Source organism: Furipterus horrens, unplaced genomic scaffold, assembly GCF_987537825.1.
Source record: "Furipterus horrens unplaced genomic scaffold, mFurHor1.1.pri manual_scaffold_11, whole genome shotgun sequence".
In the NCBI taxonomy this organism is placed as follows: domain Eukaryota; kingdom Metazoa; phylum Chordata; class Mammalia; order Chiroptera; family Furipteridae; genus Furipterus; species Furipterus horrens.
Window position 1 is genome coordinate 19,091,596 of NW_028327181.1, and position 26,817 is coordinate 19,118,412.

The window sequence follows — 26,817 nt, forward strand, 5'->3', positions numbered from 1 at the left end:
AAGAACCTCAAGAATCTTTTGCTTAGGAATGCCAAGGTCTTCTTTTTGGTAGTTTTAGAGTAGGGTGATGTAGTAAGCAGACAGATACTATAAGACTAAGTAGTAATAATTATCCCTAGCATAATCAAGCCTCAATCTTCTAGATGAGGATAAGAAGAATTCACATATACACTTTTGATGGTATCAGCCACCTACAGAAGCCTCCTCCAAGAAAGAAGTTGTTCTGGGGTCTCCAAAACCACCCATATGTACATAGTTATACTTGTGGTTAACTTTTATTACAGTGGAAGGATATCAGCAAGGGAAAAACACAGGTAGAATCTGAAGAAACCCATGCACAGGCTTCCTACCATCATCCTCTCCCGCCTGTGAGGGTATACCCCGAGCACACGCCCTTTCACAGCAGCAAACAATGTTAGTGCCTGGGAAAGTCCACTAGAGACACAGCACCCAAGGTTTTCATTGGGGGCTGGTCACATAGGCACTGTCAGCCTAGCAACCATCAAAATTCCAGACTCCCAGAAGGAAAGCAGATGTTCAACATAAATCATATTGTCTGTACAAAGAGGCTAGGCACAGTGAACCATGCTTATCAATTAGGGAATGGACGGAACAGTTCAAGTGTCAAGTTCCCAGATGCCTGGCAGGAGCCAACCTTGCAAGCAAGCTGTTCTGAAGATAGCAGCCTTAGGCCTGCTCTGTTAACTCTTTTCTAAAGTGATTTATAAATGTTGCCAATGAGACTGAAGTACCTTCCAAAGTAAGAGATGGCAGTAGGGAATGTCAACCTAAAAGTTATATTAATTAGTTGCATTTTGCAGGAGAAAGTAGAGGATAAGATTGGGGAAGTGACCTGCCCAGAGTTATACCAACATAATACAGGGTTTAAATTCAGGTGGCCCTGTAACTCAAATTCCTTCCATTCTATTGTTCTCCTTTAACTAGAAGTCAGGTTAGCATTTGCTTCCCAAGACCTGCACTTGAATGATAAATCAAGTCTGACAGCTACCAAAGCAGGATAGAACTAGGTCACTCTGCCAGAGCACCTAAATGGCCTTTCAGCTTCACCCCTCATCAGAACCACAAAACCAACCAGAGCTGGCGAGTCCCCAGTCACCACTGCCCTTCTGCTGTCAGACAGCATTCTTTTTCCATCTGCCAGAAAGCTGTGTGAAGAAAAAGGAATCCCATCCCTTCAACACTAACACACTGTTATGAGTCTCATCACACACTGGTGGGCGAAGAAAGCTGACACTGACTGTTCACCTACTCCGTGCCTGGCTCTGTGCCAGACACTGGATGCTTGAATTCATTTAATCCTCAAGAACCACTTCATTTAACAAATAAGTTAACAGAGGCTTTGAGAGCTGAACTAACTTGTCCAAGACAATGCATAGTAAGTGACAATGCAGGGACCAGACTTAAAAGTCTGACTCCAAAATCTGTGTTCTTTCCACCATCCTAAGCGTTGCTTAGTTGCTTTCACCTTTCTCCCAAGATAAGGATTGCTCCGGCCTAAGTTCTCCTTCCTCTGAAGCGATCCCCAAATCGAGTCTGCAACCACCGACAGTTCACTCCTGCTTCCCTGCCACTGTCCCTTGAAACACACGATCTTTTACCCAATCTAACGCCCCCTCTAGTGTCACAGAAAAACAACGCGCAGTAGATCTGAATTTCAGAAAGCACTTTCAAGATAACACTATTTCATGTGCCCTTCACGACAATCCCGTGAAGTGGGCAAAGCAGGTAAAAGCACCCCCATTTTACAACAAAGGCATCTCCCAAAGCCAAGGAATAAAAAGCAAGGGAAATCAGGAGCAGAGCCCCAGATTTTGACCCTGGTCCTCGGCTCTTTCCATTGCTCCTCCCTGCCACCCGCGCCCCAACGATGTCACAAGGTGTACCCGGTCTCGGACCCTGGCCTGTATGTAGTTCAGTCTCTCCCACACCCACCCACCCGCAGCGTCCCCGCCTGTACTTGCGCACGGCCCACTCTCCCACGACTCCCTCTTTCCCAACCCCCTCCGCCTACGGGCTTCCTCACCCAGCCGGCCACCTCGGCTCATCAGCCCCCTCACAGGCAGTACGCGACCACCTTCTAAGCCTTCTGTAGACCCTCTCCCAGACTCCTCGCTTTGGGGCCCCGGTCCCCGACTCCTGTCAGCCCGCGGTCAGGTCGGCCCAGGCTACCTTCTCCAAGGATGCAGGTCTCTGCACGGCCAGGGAACGGGCCAATGACAGGACCGTGTTGAAATAGAAACCCCGAGAGGCACCGGAGCCGGAGCCGCAGCTAGAGCCGCCGCCTCCCCTGACCGCCACTGCCGCCGCCGCCATCATCTCGCGCACAGCAGCGCTGACCGCCGGCTTCCCGCACCCGGCCAGCCAGCGCCGAAGCTCATCGCGCAGGCGCGGCCGTGTCCCGCTTCCCCACCACGTGACCTCTATGTTGCCGTGCAGGGTGGGGCGTGGCCGTGGGCGGTCCGACCGCTAGAGGGGAGAAAGAAGCCTTGCGATAGGCTGGTCGGCGCACGCCGGGCGTGGTCCCCCCCAAGCCAGGGGCACAATGGTCTGCTCCAGAGGTGTGGCCGCTCACTCACGACGCGCGGAAGAAGCTTACCCTGTGACCGCGGGGGCGACAGGCGGAGCTCCGCGGTTGACTGAGGGCAGCTCCCCAGCGGGCTTTCGGGGCTGTGGGAGCTCCCAAGGGCTTCCGGGGGGTAGCCGGGACCCCTGCGGTACCGAAGGGACGCTCCTCGCCTGGGGCGCGCACCTCCTGCTCCTGTCCAGACTGAACCGAGCTCCGGCACCATGTCGGCCTACCCCAAAAGTTACAATCCCTTCGACGACGACGCGGAGGATGAGGGCGCCCCGCCGATACCGTGGAAGGACTCCAGCGACCTCTCCGTCGGGGCCGGAGCGCCTACGGACAGGCAGCAGTACCTGCGGCAGGAGGTGATGCGCAGGACCGAAGCCACGGCCGCCAGCACCAGCAGGTCTCTGTCGCTCATGTATGAGTCCGAGAAGGTCGGGGTCGCCACCTCCGAGGTGAGTCTGGAGCAGGGCTGGACTGGACCGGCCAGTTTGCATTGTCACTGAGGTCAAGAAATGTTTTGTTCACGATGTTTGGGGAATTCTTGAGCTGCCTCGAATACGTTCTCCTACTGTAGTGACTTAATTTGTAGTGTAACAAGATGTGCATCTTGAGTGCTTTAAGAGGCAGTTTGCCCCCAGAAATCTTCCTTAGCCATTAGTCTGCTTAGTTGATTCTGTTTTTGTACACCTAGTTCAAAGGTCACTCCACACTGTGTCCCGTCCAGGTAAGTGAAAATTCTGAACAGCAGGGCCTGAGTTAGGGAAAGAGAGGGTCTGTTTCTTTGACATGATTTTCTGGTTAGAAACCCTGGCCCAAGGGCTTGAGCCATTCCTCTCCCAGTGACCAGAATGAGTGAGGAGTGTGTGCTTGCTGGTGTCTGAAGCATAAGAGCAAATGGGCCTTGAGTTTTTCCCATCAGTGACCACTTCACATTACCAGTAGAAGTGTTGAGGTCTCGTCTGTCTGGATACCTGTTGAATACACCAAAGCACGAGTTTGGTCGAGTCTGGGACCTTAGCTTTACTTCTCAAATCCAAAAAATAAAGATCTAAGTAGTGTGTGGTTGGGACAGTTCATTGCTCCAACTCACCTCTCTCAGTTCTTTCCATCCATAGAAGGTTTCAGAGTAGGACCTTAAGTGAGAGTTGTTCTTTCTTAGGCACCACATTCTCTGCTCAGCCTACTGATGATTTTGTGTGGGCATTTTGTTGTTGTTGTTGTTGTTATAAAAAAAACCTAATGGTAGATTATTGATGTGTCAGCCAAGAATAATTAAGCATATGTAGCTTTGAAATGTAACGCTTAAAGTTAAAGTATTGTCTTCCTCCATCGGTCTCCTTGTAATTCTTTTCCTTGCCAAAGTTCATTCTGACCTGGGCACTTACAGTCTTGGGCAGTTTTGAGGTATATTGATTAATTTCTCAAATAGTCATGCCATCATTTCCCCATCGTCGCTCTCTTGGTTGATTTCCCATCTCTACTTCTCCCTGTCTCAGGATCGATCCCTCATGGGCTCACATTTCTATCTTTGCTTTGTGGGGGAAGTTTAGCTTGTAGTTCTTACATGTCCTGTCTACTGGATTCCTATTTTTGAGTCTAAATGGAAAGTATTGACCTAGATTTGGGAGGATCGTTGAGGTCTTAGGGCCCTAGTAGAAGGGTTACTTAGATTGAGTGTCCCAGACCCAAGGAAGCCAAGTAAGAACTGCTTGAAGAGACATATTTGGAAACAGTTGAGAACAAATGAAGTAGGAAATCAGAATGATACAAAGTGGAGTGTCATGACAGCAGTTGAACTTGAATCTAGCTTTTTAAGGCTAAGGTTTAGACAAGAGGAGCGGGGAAGAAGAGGGATGTTCCCAGGGAAAAGAGGAGCAATGAAAAGGCACTGGCCTAGCACCAGAGCTCCTGGGCTCCTGGGCAGGGAAGTGAGGCACAGGATGAGAATGAGGTAAGAGCCTGGAGGAGGATCTTAGGAGCCTTTTGTGGTCTAGAGGGAAGGTCTGTTCTTGTAAATTATGAGAGCCAAAAACATAAAAGATGTGAATTGTTTAACACAGATTGTGTTGACTCATCCCATGCTGCCCCCAGAGGTTCTCTCTATGCCGTGGGGACAGTGAGAGCAGGCAGCGTGGCACCTCAGGCTTGTGATGCTTGACCTGGGCCAAGCTGGTGTTGCTCTGAGAAGTACAGTATGATCATGACTGAGCAGTGACAAGCTCTCTCATTAGCATGATTCCATGCTGAGTTTTTCTTAAGTTCTCAATTATCGGAGGCAGGAATGGTCAGCACCCCTGCTCCACCCTACTTCATACTCTCCAAACTGTCTTTCAGTCACTCATCACTCTTTCATTCCCCTCAGAGTGGCAGTAGGGGGTGGGACAGGTGAGCTCTTCCTGCCACTCAGTGCACAGGGTGGTTCCCAGCAGACCCGAGTCACCTGTTCACCTCCCAACCTAGATGGGTGCTTGCTGGACACCCAGCACTATGAAACAAACAAAGCATGGCAGATTTTTATAGAGGATAGGAGTTTACAAATAATACTGGGTTGGGAAGGTCATAGTTCAGTCTCAGCTTGGCAGGAGTAGGAAAATTACTTAGTTAAGTCACCTCTAGAGAAGGAGAGCTGCCCTTCTCCTGTGAAACCTGCAAGGTTTATTTCTCACCAAGACTAGCCATTGGTCATGACTGCCAGTGGACAGAGGAGAAGGAGACAGGGCAGAGCAGGTCACACTCGGCTGGCCTGGTAACCATACTCTAGAACCATTAGAAAGAATTGTAGACCATTTAGGTCTTCTATTTCACAAGTGTCATTTATTTCTTTTTATTTTCCTAAGGTGTAATTTTTGTGAAGTGATAATCCAGTCACATGGTCCAAAATTGAAAACATACAGAAATCTAAGAAGTTTCCTCCTACCCTCTGTGCCCCCACAGCAGCCACTTACTGTTAGTCTCTTAGGTGTCTTATAGAGACACTCAGCATATAAAGGTATAGTTATAGCCTCTTTCCCTTTTCTTTAAATTTTAATTTAAGCCAAAGCATTTTATATATATTAGTCTGTTTAGTAGGATTGGAGGTCATTCTACAGCAATATATGATGTGCTGTTCTTTTTTTTTTTTTTTTTTTTAAGGTTATGCCATATTCCGTTGAATGATGGCTTCTGTTTATGTAGCCAGTGCCGTAATGATGGGCGTTTGAGTCATTGGCACCTTCGGGTGAACCTGTTTGTGTCCTGCTTGGACTCTGTGTTTGTATACCATTTCCCCACCTTGGCGGAGGAGCCTGCCCAGGGTACTTCACATCCCCTATGGCAGTGAGCTGAGCATGCTCCAATGACAGATTGTGGGGCCCAGGATCTCTGTGCAGGGAAGTCCAGCAACAAACGTTAGACCCAGCCTGAACAGCTAGTGCAGTGGCATCAGGGAAAGGGAGTGGTTTTCAGCAGTTTGAAAGTGATGCCCTCGGTACCCCCAGCCAGAGTGTCCTCAACACTGTTTTGTGCAGGGGCCACACTTGCCTTCTCAGTGTCTTCCCAGCGCTCAGCAGTCACTGAGCATTTAGTTCAGTGAGGTGGGCAAGAGGAGAACATCTGCTTAACCCAGGAACGGAGGCCATCACGGTCATCTTTTCAGGCTATCTCCATAATGTAGGATGGAAACCCCATTCCCTGGGAAACTGGCCTTGGAGCAGAACCTTGTCCACTCCAAATGAGGGGCTGTACAGATCACAGTCTCCCCTCCAAGGCAGCCTGTGGTGGTTCAGATATGGCCATAGTTCTTAGCACAACCCTATCTTGACACAAAGGCTGAAGACAAGGGAAGACATCTGCTAGATTAAGTAATTCTCCAGTAGATTTCTAAATGTTAGCTATTGGGGAGGAGCAGTTGCTTGTTCAGCCTTCTACTCCCACAGGGTGTCCTTTATGTTCTTAGGTGCTCCCCAAATAGTTGCCAAGGGAATAATGAATTGGGGTTGGGGTTGGTGGCCACTGCTGCCCTTTGAAGGCCATAGCTCTGCCCTCTCAGTGATACCTGCTGGGTTCTGCATCCCCGCCTATTCACCGCATACAGTTTCTCTTCTTCTCAGTTCCCCCAGAGGGTCCTGCCGCCCAGGCCACTGCACTGGCCACTCCCTCTGCCTGAAGGCTCTTGCCCAACACAACCCTTTGACTCCCTAACTTCTCAGTTTTCAGTTTCTCACCCCATTGGGGAGCCTCCCTACCCTCCCCCCTTCAACCAGGTGAGAAGTCCCTGTGAGGGGCTTGCCCTTTCAGAGCCTCAGTCATGGGTGTATGATGACTTTCTTTTCTGTCTTCCCTGCAAAACTTAGCTCAGTGAAGCAAGGACCCAGCTGCCTTCCTAGGCTTCACATCGTCGGCAGCCGTCCGTCTCGAGAGATGATGGTGTAGCTTCTTCAGAGTCTATCTGCACCGCCGAGAATGGCTGTGCAGTCCGACTCGGGAGTGACACGGTATCTGTCTCCTCCCGTGTTGAAGCTACAGAGCCTGGGCAGGGTGATATGGAGGGTCTGCTGTTGCCCATGCAGCAGACCCCCCCTCTCTTCGCAGCTGAAGGGTCCAAGGGAAAGACGGAGTCAATACAGCTTGGCTTCAGGTGCGCCGCAGGAGTTGCCGGTGTTGACTACAACGTCAAACCGCCTTAGGGACTCCGGCTCCGGATTTTCTGTCGGGGTTTACTCCCTTAGCCTTTCCCCTGAAGAGGTATGCCGCAAGGCAGCGGAGGTTTTTTGGAGTCAGAGTTTTCCTTCTCTGATGTGCCCTGACTGGAAGATCGAACCAGCGACACTTAGCTCGCAGGCCGACGCTCAATCCACTGAGCCAAACCAGCCAGGGGCGGGCTTGGCTTCACATCACAGCAGTGTTAATCAACAAATGTAAAATCAGGTTTAACTTCTCTCATATTGTTCTCTGCTACACTGTCAGCTCCATGAAGGCAGAGATTTGGGGTGTTCACCCCTGAATTCCATGCACCTGGCAGAGGGGGGCGGTGCTCGATAATAGGTATTGGTGGGTATCTTGCAGCACTGTTGTTGTGTCTGCTTTTTCAAAGAGCACTCTGGCAATCATAATTCCCTGATGTCTTCACTTCCTCATATGACGTTGGGACACACCCCATCAGGCAGGTGTTACCTCACATCGGGCAGTGTACGCCCTCACCATTGTCTTCAACTGTCTTTCTACTTTTCCTTGTTCTATCAGGAATCCCTGTGCTTGACAAAAAGCCACAGGCCAAAGAGGAATTGAAACACTTCCTCTCTGTGTATTGTCCCTCAGCTTTGTGCCTCCAGCCAACTGGGGGTTTTCTCTAACCGTCTTCTTTTCCAGTTTAACTCTAGGAGACTCCTTTGGGTCTCCAGGGAGACGGGGAATCACCTGTAATGCTAACACCTGAGCTAAGAGCGTTGCATGTGTGCCCTTTACACTGAGGGCACTTCGTAGAGCTCACAGCCACCCTCGACTCTTAGGTGACCTCTCATTCTCACAGGAACCAACAGGGAAGACATGATGTAGCTCCCTTTCTGGGGGATGGGAGCGTTTGAGACCTGCCTTTGTAATGGCTGGGGTGCAGGTCCTGCCTGGCCTATCCTTTCTGTCCTGGCACTCATTCTTGGCGTTTGTTCTGCCAAGTCCTTCTTCCTCATTAGTTAGAACTAGGTCACAGGTACACGGAGTTCAGTCCTTTACTCCGCCTTGGAGGAGGATTTTAACAGAAGTTCCTCCTCTGCTGGCCTCCTGACCAGCAGATCACCTCTGGTAAACAGCTTCCAGCTTACAGAAACTTTCAGAGACCAGGGCGGCACTCACTTCCTGGCCTTCTAGCCTCACAGCAGGACAAGCCACCCCCACATATTTCTCTGTACTTATATCCTAGTATGTAAATAAGATGTTTGGTTTCCTTACTGAGCAAGCACAGTGACCCAGACTCTGGGAGTTTGAAAGACTGTGCCACTTGTGAACAGAAAAAAATAAAATCTCACTATGAATTGAGAAAGGTTTTGTCAGCTGCTTGTTTCTGCTGTGACTCTCCAAATCGATGTGGGCAGGCCAAGATGGGCGGGCACGTATTGGGTTGGCCAAAAAGTTCGTTATGTTTTTTCCATAAAATAAAAGACACATTTTTCATTTTCACCAATAACTTTATTGATTTGGATATTTTGAGTATGTTGGCTATCTCCCGGTATTGGTGTGTAGTGGGCAGAGGCCAGGGGTGCTGCTAAACATCTTCCAATGCAATAGTACCAAGAAACTTCACAAACCACCTTTGACACATTCAGTCAGTTGCAGCACCTTCTCCATACACTGCATAAATCTTTTTTGCTTTTCAGTTGCATTTTTACCTTTCTTAATACGCCAAAAATGTTGTGAATCTTCTTCCATCTTCAATATTAAAATGGCTGCACAAAAATTCACCAATTTTGATAAGTATTATTTTAAATGTAGGCTGATATGACAGCTGTCACAATACATTCTAACAAAATTGTTTCAAATGAAGTTAAAGACAAATAAGCACTACTAGACCCATGGTATGGGAAAAAGGGTAATGAACTTTTTGGCCAACCCAATCGTTTATGAGGTGAGCCGAATTGTGCTGGGAGAGTTCACTGTCAGGGAGGCCAAAGACCTGCCTCCTGGTGGGCAGCAGAACCCTGACCCCCCACCACCACCACCCCCAGTTGCCCTAAGTGCATCTTCAGCTTCAGATTCTTCTCTTTTCTGCAGCATATGAAATAAGCTGGGTGGGATTGGACTATTAAAAATATATCAACTCAAAAAACCTGTGAATACTAAAGAACATCATTTTAATTTTAATTTATAGCTCTCTCTTGTTCCAGAAAAGACTTAACCTCAGAATGGACGTGAAGATGGCTTGAGATGTTGGAAGAAATAGAAACTCCAGATAAATTAACAGAGGTTTTTCCTTGAAAATTAACCCTTGTCAGATTTGCTTGTCATTTTTGAAGAATACAGTCCAGAAAACATTTTTTCTTTTTAATGGAAAAAGCCCAATGATTTCTTCAGACAGATCTCAAGCTGGTGAAAAACATTTATTTATTTTATTTTATTTTTTTAGAGAGAGGGGAAAGGAGGGAGAAAAAGAGGAAGAGAAACATCAATCAGCTGCGTCTTGCATGCCTGCAACCCAGGCATGTGCCCTGACTGGGAATTGAACCAGCGACCTCTCGGTTCACAGTCTGGTGCTCAATCCACTGAGCCACACCAGCCAGGGAGTGAAAAACATTTAAATGTTCAAAGCTGTAAAGCTCTGCAGTTCTAAGTTTATTTTCAACGAGAGTTAAGCATAATGTAGTAGTAATGTCAAGCAGTGTTTTAGCTTTTTGACAAACATTACATATATTTTTATTTTACCCACTAAACATTAAGAATTCAAGTTATATGTCAGGCCCTAAATATCCTAAAAGCCTTTTTAAATACCTTTCTTTACATCTGAAATGGGCTCTCAAACCCATTGTCTATGGTTTTATTTTTATACTTCAAATTCTGGGGATGTTTGTTTAAATTTTTCATGACTTTGTTTTTAGGTATTAGGAGAGAACATCTCCACAGATTATTTGCACAGTTAATTTGTTGAGCCACAGGGAAATGCATGGTTAGGAGATTGAGAGGAAGGCAGCTGAGGACAGGGGCTGCATCATGAAGTGAAAGAAGAAAATCTTGAGAGGCTTGGGAATCTTCTGGCTGGAAAGGCAGATCACAGGGAGCAGACAAGGTTAGAATGGCCTGAAATGGGGGCTGAAACAAGTTTGGCACAAATAAAGGAGATGTTAGGGTTTCTTTAGTGATGAGTTCACATCCACAGCCAGAAACATCAACTCTTGGTAAATAAGATCCAGGCTGTCCTTGTGGCCACAGAACATCATTCATGTACCCATTCATCAGCTTTACAGTGAGCAAAGCAGGTCCCTGCCTCATAGAACGCACATGCTGTAAAGAAAACTAAAGCAGGTCAAGAGTAGTGTTAAAGGGTGAAAGGAAGAGTTCTGCTTTACAGAAGGTGTTCAGGCAAGACTCTTTGAGGAAATGGCCTCTGTGTGGACAAATTAAGTGAAGAATGAAGTCATACACATACCTGCATGGGAAGCATTATAGGCAGAGAAAGGAGCATGTGCAAAGGCCCTGTGACAGAGTCACTGTTTCTGCAGATTTTAAAACTGAAACTAAGCAAATCAGAGACGGACTCATAGCTAGTTGTGGGGGAGGGTTAGGGGGTGGAGGGACTGAGCAAAAAGGACTCATGGATATGGACAACAGTGTAGTGATTGTTGGGTGGAAAGGGTATAAGGGGAATAAATGGTAATGGGGAAAAAAATACAATAAAGATTAAATTTGCAAAAAAAAAACCCTGACACTCGAGGTGAGCTAGAATCAGACACTAACAGAGCCCAGAAGAGACCCCAGGATTTAGTCCACAAAATTAAAGACATGACCAAAGCCAGGTGGCTCAATGGGAACTTCCATATCTGAAAAGAAAGAGTACAAAATCATAGTCCACGGGACAGTGCTGGGTCAAAGCCTGTAAAGGTTAACAGGTCCAAGGGAAGGGCTAGAGAGGGTCTGCTGCCAGTGCAGGCCCTGCATTCTGACCCCCACAGCACACTTTCTCCATCTTAACATGGTCCTGTGAACCAATGTCATATGGGCAAGAGGGGAAAGGGACTTAAGAGCAAATGGAAAAGCAAGCAAGTAGAAGTAGAACAGGGAGGGGGAGACAAAGAAATGTGTTGTCAGAAAGGATAGTGTGCCCCTCACAAATAACAGTTTCTGTCTTCATATGTGGCTCACTGAGGGTTTATGAAGAGCCTGCTGTGTGGTCCTGAATAGGAGAGGGAGAATTAAACAAAAACATAAAATATCATCACCTCTGGTTTTCCCCAGGAACTTGTCCGTCAGCGAGGAGTCTTAGAACGCACAGAGAAGATGGTGGACAAAATGGATCAAGATTTGAAGATCAGCCAGAAGCACATTAACAGCATTAAGAGTGTGTTTGGGGGGTTTGTCAATTACTTCAAATCTAAACCAGCGGAGACTTCACCTGAACAGAATGGCACCCTCACCCCCCAGCCCAACAGCATGTAAGTGGGTCTTCAGCCCTCCTGAAATGAAATAGAAGGAAGTAGGTTTTAGTGCAAATGGCCAAGGCGCTCAGGCACTTCTAGTGCCTTAAAGGGATCCAGGAACCTTGTAAGTTTGTCATTGGAAGGGATTCCTCTTTGAACAGTTCAAACAAGAAACATTTCTCTAGCACTCCTGATTACAGTAGTCCCTCTATAGCGCAGTTCACTTATCGCGGCCTCACTGTATCGCGGGATATTTTAAAATATTACATTTAATTATTTATTGCAGATTTTTTGCTATATCGTGGGATTTTGCGGTAGTGTGTACGTATGTTAAAGTTACATAGGTTTAAGTGTAGAATATGTTTAAAAACATAAGTAGTGTTTATAAAAATGTGGAAAAGGTTAATAAGGGACTGGGAAAGGTTAAGGGACTGGAACGGTTTATAAGTGTATGGGAAGGGTTTATAAAGCCTTAAAATATATATAAATACTAAAATAAATGGAAGGTTCCTACTTCGCGGATTTTCACCTATCGCTGGGGCAAGGGGGGGTGTCCTAGAACATAATACCCGCGGTAAGTGAGGGAATACTGTACCTTCATTTGATTGACATCCAGTCTGCAAATTTGACATCAGTTGGGTCTCTAGTAAATTACGGCTCCAGTAATTGTGACCCCAGTAATTGGAAAGGGAGACTGTTCATTTCAGAAAGTTTAATCAGTACAAATGTGGCTCTGCCAAAATTTTGCTTGGAGAAGTCTTTATAGTGAACTTTTCCATATTTAATCCAAGTTGCTAATTGATTTTTATTTTAAAATTAGAGATTATTGTCACCTGGCTGCTGTGGCTCAGTGGACTAAGCGGCAGCCTGCGAGCCAAGTGTCGCTGGTTCGATTCCCAGTCAGGGCACATAAGCAGGTTGCACATCAGGTCCCCAGTTGTGGGGGGGTGCGAGTGAGAGGCAACCACACAGTGATGTTTCTCTCCCACTCTTTCTCCTTTCCCCGCTCTAAAAAATAAAAAAAAAAAACAAATTATTTTAAAAAATGCAAAAAAATAAATAAAAAAAAATAAAAAAAATTAGAGATTATTGTCCTCACATTTTTGGTTACAGTATAATGAAACAGTACATGTGATTTTGGCAGGCATTTAAATGTCACAGGTTTAGAAGATAAGAGAATTGGGGGGTATAAGAGGGATAAGTGGTAGTGGAAAAAATACAATAAAAATAAATGATAAAAGAATTTTCTGCTGAAATAGATTACTACTATTCATATCTCAGATCACTTTTTTATTATAAAAACGATGTAGCCATATTACAGAAAATCTGCACCTTACCTACCATAACACAAAAACTTAAAATTAAGTTTTTCTTCTTACTCAGTGATTTGATAGTTGTATTGCATCAGAGTATTCATTTGGTTTTGTAGCCTGTTTCCATTTAACCCAGAAAAATGTTTGATGTAATGTTATTACACAGGTTTTATAACCATCTCCCTCTGTGTGTGTGTGTGTGTGTGTTTCTGTCTCTCTTAATCCTGGAATACACAGATTTTTTTTAAGAGGTATTTTTTTTTAATGCATAACTATTCTATGTCAGTGTAGCACTGGGGGCCTGCAAAACCATTAGCCTGACAGAGTCCAGGCTTGGTCCCAATGGGTGGGAAGCCTCTAAAAAACTTCAGCTGGAGAAGTATGCATCAGGATTATGTTAGAAAGATGCCTGGCACTCGGGGGGTATGAATTGGAAGGGCAGAGAACTAATCCCTAAGGGTAAAGAGAGGCAGGGCAGAAGGAGGGGCCAGGTGTCTGGGGTGCATGGAAAATCAGGAGGACTTTTGTTTTCATGGTCCATGGAGAAGGAGGGCCTTTGGAGAATAACTGGATTGCAGCCTGGCTGATGAAGTGGCCAGGCTGCTGGTCAGCACAGATGGAGAAGAACAGACTATGTAGGAGGCCCAGCTTTAGGGACATGTGCCACACCTCTGGGGGTTCAATGGGCTGTTGGATGCAGTCTGAGTATCACTGAGTTGCCAGAAGTCACTGTCTACAGCTAGAGCTGGAAAATCTAGGCTTTGTGGGTCAGAAAGCAAAATCAAAGATATTTTGTAGAGACTTATATAAAGAGAAAAAAATTTTTAATGATAAAAATCAAAATAATTGAGGAAAATAATAATTGAGTGCAATTTTTTTTTTTGTAATACAGGTCTACTAACGAGAAGACTGAAATTCTTAAACCAGGTTCAAAGTTAATGTTCCCTATCATTTGATTAAGTGATTGCTAGTGGACATCTGTAAAGCCCAGTCTCTGCCTGTGGCTGTATAAAAACAGCTTGTGGGCCAGATATGGCCCGCGGGTCAGAAGTTTGCTGAATCCCAGTCTAAAGTACCCAGTTGGTTGATTCATATGTTTCTCTTCCACCTGGGGCTAGGATCCTAGTTCTGAAGGAGGGCCACCTAATCAGATGCTTTGCTTCTAAAGCAGGTATCTCAGAAGCTTGTTACGTGGGCAGCGGGGCTCCCAAGATGTGATAATGGAATCTCTTCTTGGGTTAGGGAAGGCATTTGATATTTTCACACAGGATTACTTAAAGAGACTGTACTGTCATAAGTGTTTTTTCTTTTTAAAAGTTTCCTTTTTTTTCTTAACTTTTATCAAAAGATTGAAAGACGCTGTAAGTACAAGTAAAGAACAGGAGGCACAGTACCAGGCCAGCCACCCAAACCTCAGGAAGCTGAATGACTCAGGTTAGTGGGGACCTGTGCTCCCTCTGACATTTGGATTTTGTGGCGAGACCTCTGGATTTGGTGTTGGCCCTGAGTGGATGGGGTGGGGGGCGGGCAGGGACTTCAGCTGCTATCATCCCACATGCTGGGTGAAGAGTGTTAGGGACCCAGCACCACTCTCAGGGAGCTGGAGGTATGCATTACTTTGCAGTGTGGAATAACAAAGTGGGAGCCTGTGTCCCATTGAAAATGAGCCTAAGTTCTAGCAGTGAAAAACAAGCTGCAGGAAAACCCCTAGGTAAGTAGGATAATGGCCCCTTAAAGAGGTCCATGTCCTAATCCCCAGACCCTGTGTAAATATGTTAGGTTATATGGCAAAAGGGGAAATATGTTTGCAGAAGGAATTATAGTTGCTAATCAGCTGACCTCGAAGTGGGGAGATTATTCTGGGTTATCCAGTTGGGCCCAGTGTAGTCACAAAGGTCCTTTCTAAGTGGAAAGGGCGGCAGAAGAGGGAGTGTCATATGCAAGATTGAAGATGCTATGCTGCTGGCTTTGAAGATGGAGGAAGGGGCCATTACTAAGGAATGCAGGTGACCTCTAGAAACTAGAAAAGGCTAGGAATTAGATTCTCCCCAAAAGCCCCCAGAAGGAATACAGCTCTGTTGACACCTTGCTCTTAGCCCCATGAGACCCATGTTGGACGTCTGACCTCCAGAACTGAATGGATAAGTTTGTTACAGCAGCAATGGGAGACTAATACAGCCCCGAAGCCTGAGTAGAGGGAGAAGCAGCAGCATGGAAAAGGTGCACAAGTTAGAATGTTTTGTGTGAAACCATCCCATTAATATCAAATGACAAGCCCAGGGACATCCCTTACCTAAAAAAGGAATTTAGGCCTCCTAGGGCGCTTTAGACCCCTAAAGAGCCAGACACATTGGAAGGGTTCCAAAAACCAAATGTTTTCTGTGCTGCCTTCAAGAAAAGCAGGACACACCCAGGAAGCCCCAGAGTCCACCACGGTCATGGTTGACACAACTAAGGAAAGGCCTGATGGAGGAAGAGCCCGGAGTCAGGAAAGACAGAGATCAGCATAGTTCAATCTGGAAAGGCAGGAACCGCAGGAGGAAATGAGAAAAAACTAAAATAAACCCAGAAAAAAATTGAGCTCTTTGTACACTGAAGTGGAAGCAAAAGCCCTACGCCCCAAAGGCATGACTTTAAGGAATTAAAGGGAGTTTTTGTTTATGGTGTGGTGTGTATTAAGGGACTTAAAAAAATGACACTGTATTTGTACAATGGCTTCAATAGGTCCTGCTGCGGGACCTATTAAGTGCTGCATTAAGTGTGAAGGGCGTTATTTTCCCCACAGATGTAAACTCGGAGGACAGACAGGCTTTTCTAGACATTTAGAAACTGAACTTTAAGGCAGATTATTTCTAGGGACGAATGTACATTATTTAACATTTCTTTTATTTCTTATTTGTTTCGTTTCAGGTGAAAAGACAGTATAGAAATAAGTTTCAAAAAGAAAAAATGACCCATCGTTCCATTTCTGTAACAATAACAATTTTCATTTTTAAACCTTGCCTTTTAGACCTTCCCTGTGAGCCAGTGTGGTTGTGCATTGTTGCATTTCTGCTGCCATATTATTACTTGTGTGAATCTGTGTCTTCTGAGCTTGCGTGCCAGTATCTGACCAGGTCACTTGTAGGTTGAGGATCTTTGATCTCCGAAGGGAGTATCTGTTTCTCCCCCACAAGCCTGCCCACGCTCCTGCCCCTGCATGTTATCCGTTGGCACACTTATGTCTTCGAATGGCCTCTGAACCAACCACTTTATTCCTTCCACCTGTTTTCCAGATTGATATTAATTTGGTGAAGCAACATTTCTAGGGACATCAGTTAATGGTTCTCCTCGTGTTTCTTTCTAAACTCAGACTCTGCTTCTGAAAGAGCCATATCTTCTGTGAGTACTGAGGCTTACCCGAAGAACCCACACCTTCGAGCCTATCACCAGAAGATCGACAGTAATCTAGGTAAGACTGTCAGCTGCACCAGCCTCCGCAGGTCCCTTATTTGAGACACTTGTCTTCCAGGTAGCTCTTGTCGAGCCAGCCAGTGCGCTAGTAGGCACCCAGGATCTCAGGACTAAAACCTGGTGTCTGCCTCTCCCTGGTCACACGTCAGATCCAACACAGGTCGTGTCCATCTCACCTCACTCTGGAGTCTGTTCACTTCATTTCATTTTCATCTCTTGTCTGGCTCGTGACATCAGCAGGGACCAGGAGTTCTGAGGGGCCACACAATGCAGCCTGAACCCTGCTCACTTCATTCTTACCACCTGGCATATGGATCCCCATTTCCTCCTCTGCAAGCCATGCTCAGAAACAGAACCTGCCTCTGGGGTAGGGGTACATGAGCGACACCATCAAACACATAGGAAACTGCCTGTCCTGGTAAGAGCAACTGCTCATATGGCCCTTATAGCGCATTGGCCACATAGCCAGGCCCCCTGCCCTGGCCTCTGGCCCCTGCCTGCCTCTCCACCCCTCCTGCCCTCATCACTTGGTGGCTCTGAGTTCTTTCTTTGCCCACTGCCTGGAGTGTCCTTCCTCCCTCCCTGCAGTCTGGCTCCTTCTCATGCTTTGAGCCTTGCTTTAATGTTGCTGCCTCTTGTCTCTCAGCGCACCCTAATTGTTTCCACTGCAGTGGCTTATCTGATTTATAGTCTTCCTGACCAGACTATAAATTCCCAAGAACACAGGAATATTTGTCACCTACACCCAGAGCCTTGCAGGCAAGCACTCAGTGATTATTTTTTGCATGAAGGGAGTGAAGTCAGTTATTTGAAGTTCAAGTGGAAGAGTGCCATGGGTGCAGACAGTAGGGGTTGACCAGTGACTGATTTTCATGAGTTTATTCTAGGTGGTGTCTCAGTGTTGCCTACTCTGACTTTTGCTCCATGAAGAGGAGCTTCTCCCATGGCTAGCTGGGCTTATTAGACTTCAGGTGATGACAAAGTGAGACAAAAATTAAATATTTTCCTACTCTGAAGGTGTCTAGTGAGAAACAGACCCAAACACCATAAAAGTGCGTAGTGGGTATCTGTGCAGAGGCTTCATCCTGCGCTTCTCTTCCCAGGAGGAGACACACCGTGGGTCCCTTCCCTACTTCACCCACAACATTACCCATCCCAGCAGGCCTGAGCAGATAGCACTGATGGCATGTTAGTCAAATACATACTCTTTAGTAACATTAAACCTTTGTTTCTGAGTATATAGATTTACTATAGAAAATTATTAAGTTCGGTAAGTGCCACAAGGAAATAAACACCCATAATCCTGTCCAGCAGTAGCCACTAATTTGGTGCCCTTCAACTTTTCTTCATGTACACATGCGCACAGTGTCAGATGTAATGGGGATCATTCAATATATTCATTTCTATATCCTACTTTATCACTTAGATCTCTAACATGTTCCTAAAACCTTTTACTTAGTGTTTCTTTGAAAAGCATTTTAGCAGTTTCATCCCCTGCTCTTGAGCACTTAGGTTATTTTTATTGTTTGCTACTGCATGTACTCCTTTGGCCATTCCTGTGAGGAAATCTTTGGCCACATTTTGTAGCTAGATTACTAGAAATGTAATTACAGAGTCAGGGAATAGAGTCTCCTCTTTTAATTATATTTTATTGGTTATACTATTATAGTTGTCCTAGTTTTGCCCTCTTTGCCCCTCCTCCACTCAGCACCCCCCCACTCCCTCAGGCATTCACCCCACCATGGGTCATGTAGTATAAGTCCTTTGGCTACTCCATTTCCTATACTGTACTTTACATCCCCGTGGCTATTCTGTAACTACCTATTCATACTTCTTAATCCTCTCACCTCTTCACCCATTCCCCCACATACTCCTCCTATCTGGCAACCATCAAAATGCTGTCTATATCCATGATTCTGTCTTCATTCTTCTTGTTTGCTTAGTTTGTTTTTTAGATTCAATTGTTGATGGATAGGTATTTTTGCCATTTTATTGTTCATCATTTTGATCTTTTTCTTAAATAAGTCCCTTTACCATTTCATATAATAATGGTTTGGACTAATGAACTCTAGTTTTTTCTTGTCTGCGAAGCTCTTCTTCTGCCCTCTTGAGTCTATATGATATCTTTGCTGGGTAGAGCAATCTTGGCTATAGGTCCCTGCTTTTCATGACTTTGAATATTTCTTGCCAGTGTCTTCTAGCCTGCAAAGTTTCTTTTGAGAAATCAGCCAACAGTCTTACGGGAACTCCCCTGTAGGTAACTAACTGCTTTTCTCTTGCTGCTTTTAAGATTCTCTCTTTATATTTAACCTTTGGAGTGGGCCTCTTTGCATTCATCTTGTTTGGGGCTGTCTGTGCTTCCTGGACTTGCAGGAATTTCTTCACCAAATTAGGGAAGTTTTCTTTCATTATTTTTTCAAATAGAGTTCCAATTTCTTGCTCTTTCTCTCCTTCTGACATCCCTTCAGGTGTTGGAACACCTGAAGTTGTCACGCAAGCTGCTTATACTATCCTAGTTTTTTGGATTCTTTTTTCTTCTTATTCTGATTGGTTGTTTTTTGCTTTCTTATGTTCCATATCATTGATTTTAACCTCAGCTTCATCCACCCTACTGTTTTCCTGTAAATTGTTCTTTATTTCAGTTAGTGTATCCTTCGTTTCTGACTGGATCTTTTTTATATGTTGTTGAGGTCCTCACTAAGTTCCTCGAGCATCTTTATAACCAATATTTTGAACTCTGCATCTAATAGACTGTTAATTTCCATTTTGTTTAGCTCTTTTTCTGGAGTTTTGATCTGTTCTTTCATTTGGGCCATGTTTCTTTGTCTCCTTGTTTTGGCAGCCTCCCTGTGTTTGTTTCTGTGTATTAGATAGAGTTGCTTTGACTTCTTGTCTTGGTAGTGTGGCCTAATGTAGTAGGTGTCCTGTAGCATCTGGTGGCATAGCCTCCCCTGTCACCCAAGCTGAGTGCTCAAGGTATGCCCTTTGTGTGGGCTGAGTACACCATCCTGTTGTAGTTGAGCCTTCATTGCTATTGGCAGTCTGAGTAAGTCTCTGTGGGTTCTTTAAGAGGAATTGCTTGGGACTCTGTAAGTTTCTTCTACCAACTCAGTCCCCACTAGTTTTTGCATCCATAAGTTACAGGGACTTATCTTCCTGGCACTGGAACCCTGGGCTGGGGGCCTGGTGTGGTGCTAGGACTCCTTGCTCCCAAATATGAGATATTCCTCCTGAGTTTTTATCTACCACATGTGAATGTGGAACCAGCCTGTTCCGCGTGTCTGCCCCTCCTACCAAGTCTGGATGGTTGTGGTTTCTTTAATTCTGTAGTTGTTAGACTTTTATTCAGCTAGATTTCTGATGGTTCTGAGTGATGGTTGTTCTGTAATTTAATTGTAATTTTGATGTGGTTGTGTGAGGAGGTGAGCCATGTTTACCTATGCAGAAACCTTCACAGAAATAAGACATTTATTTTAGAGAATAGACCTAAAAGAATTTTAATTCCACCACCCACAACTCACCACTGCTTCTCTCAGAGTGAATGTCATCACTAGACCTGCATGGCCACAAGGAAGAGGGCCCATTTCAGCAATCTCCATGCCTTGGCAGGTTCTGCACCAAACTTCACCTGTCCTGTGCCCTGAAAGCACAGAGAGCCACCCACTGCTTCTGTCTTGTGCCAGATCTGACTTATTTCAGAGAAACTTAAGGGCTTAAAATCCATCAGTCCTCCCCACCAAAGGTTTTCCCAGAGAGAGACCTAGGGGAGGTATAGAATTCAGTATGTCCAACTCACCTTTACAGGCTGAGGATATAGGGTTGGCAAGAGGACTTGCAGACTGGCTTGAAGGAGGGTTGGGGTGGAACAGGGAGACTTCAGAGCGTGGCTACCAGGCCCTGCTGACACTGGCCATGCACAGCTGCCCTGGCAGGTTAGTTCTTCCCTTTGTACCACACCCTCCTTCTGTCCCAGGGACTCTCTTGCCTGGTGGCTTTACTTTATCACACTTTTTATCACAGTGTAGCTCTCTGCCTGTTCTTTGCTGTTCCAGCTGCCGACAAGCTTCCTGATGCCAGTGACCTCACAGGTTTTAGTTTCCATGGTCATTGGTTCCAAGAAACTCAAGAAGCACAGGCTGAAGACTATTTTTTAAAAATTGATCCTGCTTAGATTTGTGGTGCCAGTGTTAGTATTTATGGATTCTGGCCTTTTTTCACTTAGTGTTTGATCTGTAATTTAGCAATTAGAAGGCTTACAAAGCACCACCTGTTCTGTCTTCTCTCTGGCTCTTTCCGGTCTTGCTGTTCTTAGTAAAGTGGCAGAAAGCAGCTCTGGGCATGCCCCTCATTTGCACTCACCATGTGCAGGTGCATGTGTGTGTATGCACAAACACACACAGTTATGAAACCTGGGGAAAAGGCTTTATCATTCATCCAGACAAAATCAAGTCAAGACTCATTTCTAAAGTTAGCACAGCCCCATCAGGGGACCCCAGAGTCCCTCCGCATGCCTCTTTATGTCACCTGTGCCACGTAAGCCTTTCATGTACTCCTAAGGCTGGCCATGACCTTATAGACATTGTCCCCCTTCAAAATAAATCTTGAGATTGATTTTTACAACTTTTTGAAACAAAAGGAAAATACTTGTTATCAACAGTGGAACGACCTAATGAAGGAAATTGAACAAGCTCGTAAGGGGGTTTTGTCATCTCAGGTGTTCCCAGAGCCCTTCTCTCATAATGGGCTCACTCAGCTGTGGTCACAGTCCTGAGCAGAGTCAGAATCTGCACTCAGGCCCAGTGGGATTAGCCTGGATTTCCTTTATACTACACTTCCACCGGGTGGAAGTGAGGCTCTTATTGTGTTTGAACTTGAATTTCAATAATAATGATGTAACCTAGCACAAGAGCTGAACCTTTGCCAAAAGCAGTGTGCTCCATAGGCACCTGGGGCTCAGCCCCTCAACACTTCTGACACAGGGACACCAGGCTGCAGGAATCTATGTACCCAGCTTGTTCAGAAGCCTGCCTTCTTTCTGACCACAAAGCAAGCAAAGGAAATGATGCCAGCGCAGTGCTGGGAAATGCAAGCTAACTGGCATACTCCAGAATATTGACAGCATCTATATGTTCGTGTATCCAGGAATTGGTAGCAATGAGTAAATGAATGTGGGAAAATGTGCCCTTTTAATAACATAGGTAAAGGAACCTCACAGCATTTGGGTCCAGTGGGAGCATATGTGGTTCATGTGTTTTCTGGTAGAGCATCCCAGGTGGCAGGACAGAGACAGACCCCCTCTACCCCCCCCCCCCCCCGAATCCCCATTCTCTTGCCACTTGCAGAGTGGATCAGCAGGATGCAGCCTTCTGCAAAGGATAGGGCTTTCCCAGTCTGTCTCACATATTTCCAAACAGGGATCTTGATATATTTAATTCTGGATCTGAGCTTGATCAGTTTTAGGGAGCTAAAGACGGAAGGAAGGAAAGCAGGCACTACCCACTGACATGAAGTTTTTGCTCCTGAAGAGCAAGCCAGTGAGTCTGGCTATCAATAACCAGTGTATCTCTCCCAGATACTCATCATGGGATCTAGGAAGGAAACTTGTTTTCAGGCCCCTCTGTGCTCTTTTCCATGGGTACTGACCTTGCAGTTCACAGCAACCTACAAGAAGGTTCAAAGGCCCCTGAAAAATTATGTAGCATGTATGTACTTCATAAAACACTGTAAGGACAAACACCATTATATTAACAGTGGTTATCTTGCATGAGTGGTGTGGTGAGAAGTGGCTTTGACATTAAGAACATACTACTTTTGCCCCAGCCATTGTGTCTTAGTTGGTTGGAGTGTCATCCTGTAATCGAAAGGGTTTGATTCTTGGTCAGGGCAGATCTCTAGGTTGCACCTATTTTGGAAAATGTAACCAAAGCCCTGGAGGCTAGCTTGTTTGTTATGTGAGGAAAAGGACTTTGTAATCTAAATGTCACAGAACACCTGGGAGGGAACAAGAGGCAGTTCCCAATGTTGTCACTGTTTGCTTAAACCTACATGTCCTTTCCCTCTCCCACAGATGAGCTGTCCATGGGACTGGGCCGGCTGAAGAACATAGCTCTGGGGATGCAGACAGAAATTGAGGAGCAAGATGACATTATTGATCGCCTCACAACCAAAGTGGACAAGTTAGATGTCAATATAAAAAACACAGAAAGAAAAGTTAGACAACTTTAAAGACAGTGAAGGATTTCCACTCCATTATGATGAAAAGATTTGAAAGATATTCTTTTGAACTCCTGAGAAATTTCATTTATTATTTTAGTATGTAATTTAACATGTGTTTTCAAATGTTACAATAGAGTTGGTCTTAAGAGATTTTGTTATAGGAAGTGTGCATCCCACTTTTATGAGAGCTAGCACCTTGCTCTTTTCTTAGAATGCTTAGTTTTTGTTTGAGCACACCTCCTTGCCTCAAATATCTTGGGCCTTTGATTATTACCATGCTGGAATGAGAAGAAAAAGTGTTATTTCTCACTTTAACAAGCATATGGAAAGATGTGGACAGAATTTCAGTCTGTTTGTTGTATATCCCATTCCTAGGCTTTAGCATAATCCAAGCGCTAAAGGACCCTGGAAGCCAGTTGTTTGTGCAGGAGGGGTCTTTCTCCCCACACCTTCATTTAGCAGTCGTCATCCCTCCCCCACATCCCACACACACAGGCATGCACACTTTGAGCACATCATAATTCCTTTAACCTCCTGGAAAAGGATCAGTTCGAGGTTCGGAAATGGAATGTGTCAGCATTCTTTGCTGTTTTGTTGACAGATGTCCCCTTCCTGGCCTCCATCCTTGGCGTACATTTTAGTAGAAAGCATTTAGACAACCCTGCTAACTGTGATGCCTGGAAATACATAGGGAATTGGGTAAGCCTTCCTTCCCTGTGTGCCCTCATTCCTGACTCTGTTCATGATTAGGAGCAGGTTCTCTGCTGGCTTAATGCTATGCCTGGCTGACCAACTGGGGGCCCTATGAATTGGTGGGAATGGAGCATCACACACGCATGGCCAAGCAGTGGTCTTCCACTCCTCTGGGGGCCTTCCTGACCAGGCCTCAGGTATGGCAGTGTTCACTCAGCGCCTAGGACTCCTGACCCATCCAGAGTTCTCATTCACTCTCCTTGCACATCTTACAAGGTGACTTGATTCAGTGCTTGGTTCTCTGCCACCCAGTTTCAGGACTGGAACTCCACAAATGATGCTGACTTTGTACAGAAGGATTTGGCTGAAAGAGAAAGCCCAGACATTATCATTTTAACTGTCCCAGCTTGTTCTTTCATCTTACAAAAAGAATCACTTAAAAGCATTCGTTACAATTGATTTCTGTAATTAAATTGATTTCTTTGTGTTGGTACCACCAACAAAATAATTGAAGCAATAAGGCTCTTGTCTTTTTAAAAAGCAAATTAATTAAAACATTTTGAAGATGGTCAAAGTGATCAAAGGGTCTGATTTTAATAAGACAGTTTAGATCAGAAACTTTAACAGTGCCTTTCGCCTAGAAACATGGCACTGGCTAGATTTTAAATATATACCCAGCCCAAACTAAAGTTCTCATGGCTTTCAGCAAAAAGGCTGCTCAAAAAGCATAAAGCCACAGTACAGAGCAGCCAGTGTGTACATTTTCCACTCGTTCTAATAGTGTTTTTTCCCTAACATCTTCCTCCATGTAATAACTATTTCTGCTTATTATCATCAGGCATAGACTCATGGAGATCAGTCATTATACCTGACCTAGAGTTCTTTCTTTCAAATAAAGGCCACTCACCACCAAACATTCTCTTCTGCAATCTTCCATTTGCCTAATGGGATTAGTGATTTAACGGACTTGAAGCAAGTAGCACCTTATTTTATATACCTTCCCTCTCTTGGATTAATGAAGCCAATTACCTCACCTCACTTTTTTTAACTGACGCATATGGAAGGAGAGTTACCCTCACTTTTATAGAAGTTTGTCTTCCTCTGGCATATTAGCCTCATATCTTTTATTTTGTTCTAGTTCAGACCCCCTAATTCTAAGGCCTCCACTAAGGGACTGTCTCTAAGCCGTGTGCTGACCAGCAGCTTTTCTGTTGGATCTTCACCCCTGCTCCCATGCTCACAAAAGACGTGTTGCTGATTCTGCTTTATAAAGCAAAGTTGTTTGCATTTGCAAAGAACAAAGGAAGACGTGAGCAGCCCCTAGAATCTTTGCACATGATGATGATGATGGTCAAAAAGAACATTCTATTCTCTAAACACACTCAGAGGTGTCCAGGCTTGGATTCTGTGTGGGGTGGGCTTTGGTATGACAGACAAGACCAGTGAACTTACCCTTGCCAGATGGAGCCTGGAAGACATATTTTTATTTCCACAGTCGAGCTGGAAACAAACTGTGCCTTTAGAAAAGTGGGTTTTCTAACTTTAGGTTGGTTATATGTTAAGTGTGCTAACTTAAAAATAAGTGCATTCTCCAAAGGAAACTATTTCTAACATCTAGTGACTTGTAACTTAACAGTGGGGTTGTCTTTTTTGCATCCTGTAGAAAAAGAGACCTGAATTTAACTCAGGTGGCAAGAAAAGAAATATAGAAGTGCAGTTTAATTTCTCTTAACGTTTTTCTATGAATATGTAACTTCAAGTGTACACTACACCAATTTAGTAAAAATCTTATACTTTGCCTCTATAGGCTTTTTCTGAAGAATTTTTAGTTAGCAATGTTGAGATTCTTCAGCTCTGATGGATAAAATGTCATATACAGAATCATGATTTAGTCATTAAAAGTGCTCGTGGGAAGGTGGGCTTTTTGTTCAGTCTCTATCAGAACAGCTCTTACGCTCCATACTTTCAATTTAACAATGATCATATTCCATGAAATAAAATGTGAAGTTTTTAAATCAACTTCTGTCTCCTACATAGTTATTTTCAAAGAGTTGGTAGAGGGGAAACTCCTTGAGTCATCCTGCATATGGCCTTCCCTGCCACGTTTAGCTCCCTGCCACATTTCGCCTGTCTACATGCTTCCTTCTTGAAACCCTCATCTCATCTGTCAGAGTGCTCTTCAGATCTGTCTCCTACCTTGATGCTCCCCCCCTGCTGAACTGTCTAGATTAAGGCTCAACAAACTGTAAAGGGCCAGAGAATAAATGATTAGGCTCACAGGCCAAACTGTCACAACTCCATAATTGTAGCACAAAAGCAGCCAAAGATGATATAAATGGCGTGTTCCAATAAAACTTGGACACTGCACTTTTGATATAATTTTTACGTGGCAAAATATATATATATTTTCATCCTCACCCAAGGATATGCTTGCTGATTTTAGAGGAGAAGGGAGGAAGAGGGAGAGAAACATTGATGTAAGAGAAAAACATGATCAGTTGCTTCTGCTATACACCCCCATCTGGATCAGACCAAAACTCAGATATGTGCCTTGACCAGTGATCAAACCTGCCACCTTTTGGTGTATTGGATGACTGAGATTTTTCAGAACAGAGAACCATTCTAAACCATTATTACTGAATAAATAATGGCCTTGGAAATTAGCTTTTGCTATAGAATTGATAGTTTCTTTTCTTTTTCCCTTAAGATTTTTAAAATTCATTTTCAAAGAGAAAAGGAGGGAGAAAAAAAGGGAGAAACATTGATGAGCAAGGTTTTACACCCTGACAACCCAGGCATGAGGCCTGACCAAGAATCAAACCAGTGACCTTTTGGTTGGCAGGCTGGCACTAAGTCCACCAAGCCACACCAGCCAGGGCGATAATATTTCTTAATTCAACCTAAAATTATATGGCAAGACAGTGCTTATATGTGAAATGTCGTCGTCGTCGTCGTCGTCGTCGTTGGCAGCCGTCCGTCTCGAGAGACGATGGTGTAGCTTCTTAAGTGTCTATCTGCACCGCCGAGAATGGCTGTGCAGTCCAACTCGGGAGTGACACGGCATCTGTCTCCTCCCGTGTTGAATCGACATCTTGCGATGACGCTGGAGTGTCCTCTCCAGTGGAGCTGAAGCTACAGAGCCTGGGCAGGGTGATATGGAGGGTCTGCTGTTGCCCATGCAGCAGACCCCCCCTCTCTTCGCAGCTGAAGGGTCCAAGGGAAAGACGGAGTCGATACAGCTTGGCTTCAGGTGCGCCGCAGGAGTTGCCGGTGTTGACTACAACGTCAAACCGCCTTAGGGACTCCGGCTCCGGATTTTCTGTCGGGGTTTACTCCCTTAGCCTTTCCCCAAAAGAGGTATGCCGCAAGGCAGCGGAGGTTTTTTTTTTGGAGTCAGAGTTTTCCTTCTCTGATGTACCCTGACTGGAAGATCGAACCAGCGACACTTAGC

General features: G+C 45.0%; 2 protein-coding genes across 3 annotated transcripts in view; one reads left to right on the forward strand and one right to left on the reverse strand.

Annotated features, from left to right (window-relative positions):
* PI4KA (phosphatidylinositol 4-kinase alpha) overlaps positions 1-2,389 on the reverse strand; it is a 99,927-nt gene extending 97,538 nt beyond the window's left edge. The window contains exon 1 of the mRNA XM_090292108.1: positions 2,191-2,389. Within this exon, the coding sequence (XP_090148234.1) occupies positions 2,191-2,337 (147 nt within the window). The 5' untranslated portion in view covers positions 2,338-2,389. The remainder of the gene's footprint in view (positions 1-2,190) is intronic.
* A 202-nt stretch (positions 2,390-2,591) lies between these two features.
* Positions 2,592-25,385, forward strand: SNAP29 (synaptosome associated protein 29). 2 transcript variants are annotated; one of them, XM_090292109.1, is made up of 6 exons: positions 2,592-3,045; positions 11,510-11,706; positions 14,353-14,438; positions 14,629-14,715; positions 16,357-16,455; positions 22,525-25,385. In XM_090292109.1, exons 1-6 carry the CDS (start codon positions 2,809-2,811, stop codon positions 22,680-22,682), a joined length of 864 nt encoding a protein of 287 aa, XP_090148235.1. In that variant the 5' UTR covers positions 2,592-2,808; the 3' UTR covers positions 22,683-25,385. The 2 variants fall into 2 exon arrangements, with proteins under 2 accessions (XP_090148235.1, XP_090148236.1); XM_090292110.1 differs by lacking the exon at positions 14,629-14,715.
* The last annotated feature ends 1,432 nt before the right edge of the window (positions 25,386-26,817 follow it).